The 9,692-nt window shown below is 56.6% G+C and overlaps 1 protein-coding gene across 3 annotated transcripts in view; it reads left to right on the forward strand.

Annotated features, from left to right (window-relative positions):
- Positions 1-9,571, forward strand: part of ERI3 (ERI1 exoribonuclease family member 3) — a 171,395-nt gene extending 161,824 nt beyond the window's left edge. For all 3 annotated transcript variants that reach the window (XM_044001876.1, XM_044001877.1, XM_044001875.1), the window contains exon 8: positions 8,883-9,571. In XM_044001876.1, coding sequence (XP_043857811.1) covers positions 8,883-8,965 — 83 coding nt within the window. In that variant the 3' untranslated portion in view covers positions 8,966-9,571. The remainder of the gene's footprint in view (positions 1-8,882) is intronic.
- Positions 9,572-9,692: the final 121 nt, after the last annotated feature.

A 9,692-nucleotide genomic window follows, 5' to 3' on the forward strand; every position in this document is an offset into this window, starting at 1 on the left:
GTGCGGTTCTTCACCCCTGGGCCTTCTAGCACCCCCAGCCCCATGGTCGGCCCCCGGCCGGCCTTATGACTAGCCGGAGTCACCCTGTCCCCCAGCTCATGCCTGATCAGGCCCTCCAGGCCTCCCCACCTCCCACACTCTCCCAGCCCCTCTCTTCCCTGGGCCTCAGCTCTTCACCAATCTTGTCTACGGCCAGAACCCACAGTCTTTTGGCAAGCCCGGGATTGGAATGGGAACAGCAGAAAGAGGCTTGCTTGGAGGCCCCTCTGTTCATCCCTCAGTCACCTCCGTGCCCAAGAGCCAGCCTATCCAGGCGACATACTTGGCCTCTCTGCAGCCAGCTCTGCCTCTCACTATCTGGGTCACGTTAGGCATTTCTTCTGGGCCTGAAAGGATGGGCTTGATCTGAATGAAGCAGTGTTTTCCAGCCCCCGGGACCACAGCTCATTTCTAGCCAATCTGCAGAATTTGTCTTATGAAAGGTCCTTACTCTTTCCACCTATGAACTTCAAAGCAGAATCCTTCTGGCTCCTGCCCTGGCCCTCGTGGGGGGGAAGGAGGAGCCTCAGAAAATGTGGCTTTGGAGATCCTGGGCTCCAGCTGCCCATGTGGGTCACCTTTGGGGGCTAACCTTGGCATTTGGCACCGGTTACTAGCCTGCTGGCATTGCAGGGTGTGGGTGCTGAGCGGACTCTAGGGCAGTGGCCTTGGGTCAACTGATGCTGTACGGTCCCAGCATTGTCGAATACACTGGTCCTATGTGGGACTAGCCTGTGTGGATGTGGCATTGCTGAGAGTGGGTGCTTCATGGCCCTGCATGGTGCTAACATTTATTTATGTTGTTGGTGCTTACCTCATCTTCCTCCAGCCATCCCTCTGTCTATCCCTCCACCATCCCTCCACCCCCACAAACGTGCTGCCGGTGTTGGAAGCCCAGTGCTGGGAAGTTAAGACTTAAGACAGAACCAGAGTGACTGTTGGGGGTGTTGAGCGCTGTCCTTGGTCTCTGGGTTGTGGGGCAGGTTTCCCAGGCTCCGCTGTTCTCTGAAACATTGTGTGACCTTCTATTCCAACTCACCCTGATACAGACCCTTCCAGGGGATGGCCAGCTGCTCCCTGAAGACCCCTGGTGACAAGGAGCTCATTCCCCCAAGCCTGTTTGGGACGGCTCTCACTGCTGAAAACATCTGCTTGTCAGACAGGCCGGCTGGTAGATGTGGCTGCTAAGGTGGCATCAGGCTTGGACAGCCACGTCTGGTTCTGGGCAGGGACTGGACGCTGGAGCAAGGCTTTGTCAAGGCAGGGGTCCTGGGGCAGTTGCCCGTAGCCAAGTGGCCTGGTCCCATCCCCACCCCCGCCCAGTGCCGGCCGGCCAGCGACTTAATCGGGCCTGGATAATGGATGTCTAATTGACTCATTTCCATGCTCTGCCTACAGGAGAGCCGCATTAAATGTTTGATTGCCTTAATTTCCAAACACATCATTATCCCCGTCTTACCAGCTCTTAATAAACACTTTATGAGGATTTCTTTAAAAAAAAGATCCACGGCCGCACACTTCTCTGAAGTGATAAACTCTAATTAAGTCTAATATTTAAAAATATGGTAATGGCGAGTTCTTTGAATAAGTGGACTGCATTTCCATAATTTCATTATTACGTAAAACACGCTAATTATTCGGAGTGCGCTTATTACTAACGGAGCAATCTCCCGCTAATAAAGATGAAATTGGCTTTTCCCTTATTGTGGGGCTGGCCGCCATCCTTCACCATCAGCCCCGTGGCACCGCCGGGCACCCAGGGGGCTGACCGGGGCGCCCAGAGAAAGTGCTGTGGGGGGAGGGGGCGGGTAGGAACAGAGTTAGAGGAGGATGAGAGTGGCTGCAGGTCAGCAGGAAGGAAGGAAAGAGTCAGGGGAGACTGAGGACACAAGGCAGGTGTCAGGGAGAGGAAGGATGGAAGAGAGTGAGGACAGCCAGGGAGGGAGGAAAGCGGGGAGAAAGCCCAGAGAGGAGCCCCAGCCTAGCCCAGGGAGTCTAGGCAGAGCAAGGTCCCGTCCCTGCTTTCTCTCCCTTTGTCGTCCAAAATGGTCAGTAGCGCCGGCCAAGGCCTGTGGGGACAGAGGGCGGAGGGCCATGAACCTATGCCTCGGCCCTGGGCTAAGGGGCAAAAACCAGAGACCTCTGTCCTTCCGGAAGCTCTGCCTCTCCTTGGGTTTCCTTCACTTTCAGCTCCCTCATTGTCCTTCTGCTTCCCAAGCCATCCCTCCTTTGCGGCTGTCCCTGCTTCCTGTCCTTCTCCCAGGCCTAGGTGGCTAGACAGTAGAGGATGGTGCACTGGACCTGGGGTGAGGAAGGCCTGACTTTGAATCCTGCCTCAGATATGTCCTAGCTGGGTGACCCTGGGCAGGTCACTTAACTTCTGCCCACCTCAGTTTTCTCAGCTGTAAGATAGGGATCATGATGACCTCTGCCTCCCAAGGTAGGTGGAAGTGTCAGACGAGATGGTTGTGAAGGGCTTGGCAGGGGCTTGGCCCTTAGTCAGCGCCCCCTACCCCGGACCCTCTTCTCTGTAAGCCCGTCCCAGACGTCTCTCCAGCTGGACCCCTAAAGCCCAATCATTGCCTCATCTTTCCTGCTCCTCCTCCCCAAGCTCCCCTGTGTCTGTGTGGCCTCCCCCAGGGCTCCCAGGAGAACCTCGAAATTCCCTTGGACTCTTTCCTTTTGCTCCCTCTGCTGTGGAATCTGCCGCCTGGTCCTGTTCAGCTTCCTTTGCACCCCAACACCCTTCCTTCCCCAGGCTCCAGTCTTGCCTTTCTCTGGACCATCCTCCACAGCTCCAGCTGCCCCCTAGGAAAGGTTCCAGTCACAAATCAGATACAAAGGCCCATAGTCCTCAGGGGGTTGCAGCAAAGCAGGTGGTGAATTTCTGTCGTGTTATTTCCATTGATAAAATCCTCCCTGTTTCTGATGGAGCCAAGACTTGGGCATTCCCTTCTGGGTCTGCAGAAGCTGTGGCTGCAGTCCCTGCAGGAGCAGCTCCCAGGATGCCTCTCCAGGGGGGCTGCCTCCCAGGAGGATGCAGAGGGCACGGGGCTGGAAGCCTGGCCACTCCCCAGGCTCTTGGTCCTGAAGGGGAGGTGGCAGGAGTCAGTTTGAGCTGCCTGGTTCATGCTGCCTCCTGTCTCTTCCTCACGGGGCCCAACTGTGCCCCATGCCTGGCATACCTTCTCATCACTGCCTCTTAGAAGGCTTGCTCCCCTTCAAGGTTCAGCTCCTGGGTCTCCTCCTTTGGGGAACCTTTCTGGGTCCCCCAGTTGGTAGTACTCTGTTCTCAAAAAATTGTGTATATTCTCACCTATGCACTTGGACCCCCCACCCCGCAAAAGGCCAGCTCTCCCCAGCACCTGGTTCAGGACCGGGCAAAATATGTGTGTGAGGGTATATGTATATATATATATGTGTGTGTGTGTGTGTGTGTGTGTGTGTGTGTACATGCATACATATACATATGTACATTTTATATTGTTATTTATTTATTTGCTGATGTAGAGAGGAGGGGGAATGGATGGATAGGAAGGAAGGAATACAGAATCAAAATGAACCAATTTCAAAAAAGAAATTAAATAGGTCATTAATGAAATAACCAGAACCAAAATGTTAAAGAAAAATACTCCCTATATTACACTAATCAAATAATCTGGTTTTGTGTGTGTGTGTGTACACACACATCTACACACAGTAATTCTGACTATGAAAACTATGAAAACTATGAAAAGATAAGAAAAAGAACCCGATCAATATCACAAATAAATATGAATATAAAAGAGTAATAAGAGACACTACCTAAATTGACTCATTTGCAAAATGAGGGAAGGGAGGGAGGAAAGAAGAAGAAGGAAAGGAAGGAGAGAGGAAGGAAGATGGATGGATGGGTGAATGGATAGAGAGACAGATGGACAGACATGCAGGGAGAGAGGAGAGAGAGAGATCTGTAGTATGTACTTCACAGACACTTGTTTGAGTGGAAGCCTTGGGCTACTCTGGCAGATCAGGTGCTTTCCCACCTCTCCATCCCCGGGCCCACCACTAGCCAGTCACTAGAGGGTGATGCTGCCCCCGAGGTCTGAGATGAGGGTCTCCCGAGAGGAGGATGGAAGGAGGCGGGCATGTCCTTGGGAGATGTTGGAACCCTTTGCTGTGGCTGGTCATGAAGCAGCCTTTGTTAAGAGCCCCGAGTTGTTGGGTGAGTCGGGAATGCCCTGTGCAGGGAGAACGTGGATCTGCAGTGGCCCCACCGTGGACCCATTGTGGACCTGCTCGGTACCAGTGGGCAACTCCTTCCAGTTCCAGCAGCACGTGAAGCAGATGAGAGGACAGTGATGGGGCAGTCCTGGGTTGGAGTCTGGCAAGGCATGGGCTGTGAGAGGAAGGGGTTGGGGGGTCCCGTGAGGCACCAGGAGAGAAGGGAGCTGAGTCAAGCATTGATCAGTATGTGTCACCCGTGGTGCTAATGGGGAAGATAACATGCAAACAAATATATACCAAGCGAGCTCTCTACAGGATAAGTGGAGCAAAATTAAGCAAGGGAATGTTTCCAGTTATTTTACTTGGGACTTCAAGGGAGCCAGGGAGGTGAGCAGTTGTAACAGAGGAAGGAGAGTGTTCCAGGCAGGGGGTCGGGGTGACAGAGAGAATGCCCAGAGCCAAGAGATGGAGGGTCTTGATCATGGAACAACTAGGAGGCCGGTGTCATGGGATGAAAGACTCTGTGTTAGGGAGTTGGATGTAAGGAGACTGCAAAGATAGGAGGGAGCTAAGTTATGACAGGCTTTGAAGGCCAAATAGAGCATTTTATATTGACTCCTTGAGGCAATAGAGAGCCACTGGAGTTTACGGAGGGAGGGAGGTGTGACATGATTGGGCCTGTGTTTTAGGAAAAATCACTTTGGTGGCGAGATGCAGAATGGCCTGGAATGGGGAGAACTGGGGCAGGCAGGCAGGCAGGCAGGCCCTTTGGCGCCTACTGCACTAGGCCAGGTTTAAGGTGATGAGCGCCTGTACCCCAGTGTGGCAGTGTAAGAGGAAGAAGGGGGAGGGTGTAGCAAAGGTAAAATTGACAGGCCTTTCAACAGCTTGGAGGGGGCTGGGGGTGAGAGAAGAGTGGAGCCCAGGACAGCTTCTAGGTTCCAAGCCCGAGGGATGGGCGGACAGTAACAGGGAAGGGAGGAGGAGGGGAGGGTTTGGGGGGAAGGAGAGGTGACCAGTCTGAGAGCTCTAAAGGCAGCTGGAGACGTGAGAATGGAGGTCAGCAGAGAGTTCGGGGCAGGAAAGGCAGATCCTGGAATCATCCTCATAGAAATCACCCAGTGAAGAGCAGAGAGGGGGAAGAGAAGAGCAATGGGCACACCCTGCCCCCGTGGATGACACTCAGATGCTGGCACTGTGGTGGAGGGCCCCCACTTCTAGAGGGGTGAGGCATCTCCGCCTATGAGGACCCTTCCAGCAGTCTGGGCTGCTGTGCTGTGAAGGGGGCGAGCCCCTGGGAATGCTAGCAGGGAGCTCTAGGGAGAGGTCAGGCAGGACAGGAAATGGGTCTGCTTTGGCCTGTGTCCCTGTAGGTGAAGCCAAGGGTGGGGGTGAGGGAGGCAAGAGGCTACAGCTAGAGCCTTGAGAAATCCCCAAAGGGGCTGGTGAGAAAAGGGGGCATGATGGGCAGGGCGGCACAGAGGACCCAGGAGGGAGAGGATGGCGGTCAGGCTTGTGAGAAGGGGTCTGGGAGCTTGGTCTCAGCCAGTAGTGGGGTGGGGCTTCAGAAAGCAGAGGCTTTTTCTGAGTTTGCTTGGAAGAGAGGATAGCCTCTGGCTGAGCTGGGAGGTCAGGCCAAGGGAAGGCTTCTGGGGGAGAAGGGCGGGTGGGGGCTGATGGCAGAGGACAGGCCAAGACAAGAGTCATTGCCAAAGGTGGCAGCACCCACTGGTCAGACCTGGGGCTGGGGACAGGAGCAGAGCAGGTTTTCTTAACAAGCAGCCTTCCAAGGGGGCCCCGCCACCCCACTCCCAGGCCCCTGAGCTGTGATCCAGCCCCAGGACCAGAGCCTCGGCCCTTGGACCTCAGGGCTGGGGTCCTGCTGGCATCTGGGCTGAATGAAGGGAGGTAAAAGGAAGAAAACTGAGAGAGGAAGAGGTGGCAGGACAGGGACCTGCAGAAGAACATAGTTAAACATTTATTACTCATCGGCCGTCTTCAGGACCTTGTGTTTGACGGTGAGATGAAGGGCAGAGACATGAGGAAAGAGACAGCCAGAGAGAGGGACACCAAGAGGCAAGGGAGTGGCTGCCTCGGTTGAAGAGAAGATAGAGGAGCAGACAGGAAGACCACGGGGGGAGGGACATGGAGAGCTGGGAGGTGAAGGGAGAGGGAAGGGAGAAATAGAAAGGAAGGTCCTCAGGCCATTGAGCAAACATTTATTAGGCACCTGCTGTGTGCTAGATGCTGGGCTGGGGCAGAGCTCAATGGGGAGATGGGGGTACTGGCCTCTACCCCTCGCCCCGGGGCCCATGGGAGGAGAGCCCCAGCCTGGCCCCCTCTGTCCTGGGGCTGACCCCAGCCGCCTGCTCAGCCCCTAAATCAATCCCCGGGATTATTACAATATCAATATACAATATTCCTACACTCACACCATCGATTTTGCAGTGTGGGCCTAGCCAGCCAGCAGGGCTGGAGGAAGGTGGGGCCCCCTCATTAAAAATCTATAGCTCCTCTCCTGGCCCCAGCCTCGACACTGGGTTGTTTGTATTCATTAGCTCAGAGAACGAAACCCTGTTTGTGGCAGCCAAGGGGTCCCCTCCATTGCCCCTACCAGCCAAAGGAGCCAAGGTCCTGGGCCTCAACCTGACCTCAGCCGTTCACCCCGAGGGCCTCCAGCGGCTCTGGTGACTCCAGCTCGGCAGGACTACCAGGAGGAGGCTCAGAAAGCCCCTTAGAAGCTGCTGGGGGCAGGAGGTGGGGGCCAGGACCCTCAGCCCAGGCCTAGAGAGTCAGGTGTGGGCCTGACCCTGTTGTGGGTCAGCTCGGGGCAGTGCATCTCTTCCCACGTTTTCCCTTTCTTCCCCTTCTTCTGGGCCATGCTGGGAGGCCAATAGCACCTCCTGCATCTTCCCCTCCCCAGCTTGCCGGTAGTGGGTCCTCCAGACCAGGGTTCCCAGCCAGGTTTATAGCTAGTCCCCAGAGCTACTGGCAGCAAATCCCTCCGTAAAATCAATGGATGCCTGTAATTGCATGTGAGACACTTGTTCCCGTTGTGGGCCTTTATGCCAGTAATTATAAGCAGCACATCTGTGTGGACCGGGGTAAGAGGTCAGAGGAACAACATGGGCGGGCCCATGGACTTGCACATGGGTGCCAAGCCCTATGTCTCTCTGGGCCCCCAGGGTGGTGACATGCCCCCCTCCAAGGTGAAACACTGGGTTCCAGCCAGGGTTGGCTTGGAGAGGTTGAAGGAACACCCCGGAGAGCAGTCAGCCACAGGCTGACAGTGACGCATGGGTACAATTAGCCGCAACTCAGCCTGTCCTTACCAACCTTAGCGGCCCCCTTCCCCAGGGGAGATGGGTGCTCCCTCGATTTCCCACCCACTGACACACGGGCAGCCAGTCACCCTGGGCTCGAGGCTGTGATGAATGGGGCGCAAAATGAAGACATCAGGGTGGGCAAGACAGAGCGGCTGGGTCCCAGCCCCCTCCCTCCCAGATGGTCTGGGTCTCGGCATTCCATCCCCCACCCCCAATCCCCAGCCCTGCCTCAGGTTCCCCACCCCTGCGGTCCCCTGTGCAAGAAGGATCACTCGGCGGCCGAGCTCCGTCAAGGGAGAAATTACACCGTGGCTCTGGCTTTTTCTTACGGAGACGGGGCCCATACATCATGGCCCGCGGGGAGAGGACGCGCAGGCCAATTTCCAGCATGAAATATGGGGCCGGGCATCGTCCTCCCTGTGGGCTCCCTGGTCCTCCCTTCCCCCGCCCTGGTCTGCTATCGGGAGCGTGAGCCACGGGGTTTCAGAGGGTTGAGGCTCCTGCTCTCTAGAAGGGCTAGGGTGGAGCCATCAGGGGGCTTCCTGGGGGCCAGGGAAAACTTGGGCATTGGCTGGGGAAGGAGTTGGGCATATTCATCCCTGAAGTCACTTTGGGCTTGAGGTCAGAAAGTGCTTCCCTTAACTGGCAGGGGCTCTCTGGACTGGTAGTGAGCTCCCTGCCCCAATTAGGGCTTATCAAACAAATAAGAAAGGGAAGGACCAGGGGTTCCTTTCCTATGTAGTTGGGCTAGATGCCCTCCCCCTCCAACTCCCAAGTATATGACCCTGCTTTGGGGACCTTGCATCAATGGAGGAAGACAGCCAGGGAATAGACCTGGGACCTGGGGCTCTGCACCCGGTGACCCGAGTCCAGGCCCATCACCAGTATAAGGACAGGACCCCTGGTAGAGCAAACCCAAGGGAAGAGAGGCTCCTGAGGGGTGGGAAGAATTGGCCCCCACTGGGGGTATGTTCTGACAGGTGGGCAAGGGTAGGGCTGATCCTCATTTCCACAGCCAGGAAAACAGGCAAAGGGGCAGCCTAAATTCTCCTGGGCCACAGGGTCTTCTTCCAAATTTGAGGAGAGGGGTTGGGGGGGGGGGGTACCACCTCCCTTCCCACCCCCCATGGTGGCCGTGTCATTTCTCCCACCTGCCCCCTCTCCTCTCTGAAGGAAGGACCCTGCATTGAAAAGGCTCCAAGCAGCAAACAGTCCCCTTCCCAGTACTTAGCAGATAGCCTGGGGCCTCCCAGCCCTGCGGTGCTGACCACCCTGGGCCCAGCAGCCTCTCACACTTCCCTCTCTCCACAGATGACTGCAAGAACATTGCCAACATCATGAAGACCCTGGCACACCGAGGCTTCATCTTCAAGCAGACGTCCAAGCCCTTTTGATCGGCCGACCAAGGGGGAGCCAACTCTGGCCACAGACCCCCCAGCCCGCCCCCAGCCCCCTGCCCGGGGTATCTGGAGGCAAGGAGAGCAAACCCCCTTCCCACCACCCCTAGTCTGGTCTCACTACCTGCCCGTCTGCCTGCCCACCCACTGGTCTCCATTCCGCGGGGGCCCCGGGGCTGGACAGCTGGAGGGGAGGGGGCTTCTGAGCCCATGGAGCAGGGCCAGTCACCCCGGGGAAGGCCGGGCACAGGGCAGCTGGGCAGGCAGGCCAGCCAGGCCAGCTAGCCTTGGGCTCCTTCCTGGGGGTGGCTATGTCTTTCCTCCACCCTGGGCCAGCTCAGTCCCAGTATTAGGCCCTTCCCCTGGGGGTCCCAGGGAGGTTGGGTCAGACCTCACACCTCCCCCCTCCTCTGGCACAGGGCGCTCCGTTGAAGGGGTGGGGGCCCAAGCTCCCGGTGACCTCCACCCTCCCCATAGTGCATGGCGTGTGGTTGTCCCTACCTGGACTCCAGGACAGAGTAGCCCCTCTCCCTCCCCCCGCCCCCCCCATCACTGTGTCTGTCAACCCCACCCGCTGTGAATGTGCCACAGAGAATAAAAGTCTGGGGGAAATCAGGGTGAGGACCCTGTTTAGCCTGTGGGGACCCGACGCAGCAAATACCAGCAGGGGGGAGGGGGGCCTAGGCGCCGCATCAGTGGGGTCACATCGATGGGTTCTTAGGTA

The sequence above is a fragment of the Dromiciops gliroides genome, chromosome 4, assembly GCF_019393635.1.
Source record: "Dromiciops gliroides isolate mDroGli1 chromosome 4, mDroGli1.pri, whole genome shotgun sequence".
Lineage (NCBI taxonomy): Eukaryota > Metazoa > Chordata > Mammalia > Microbiotheria > Microbiotheriidae > Dromiciops > Dromiciops gliroides.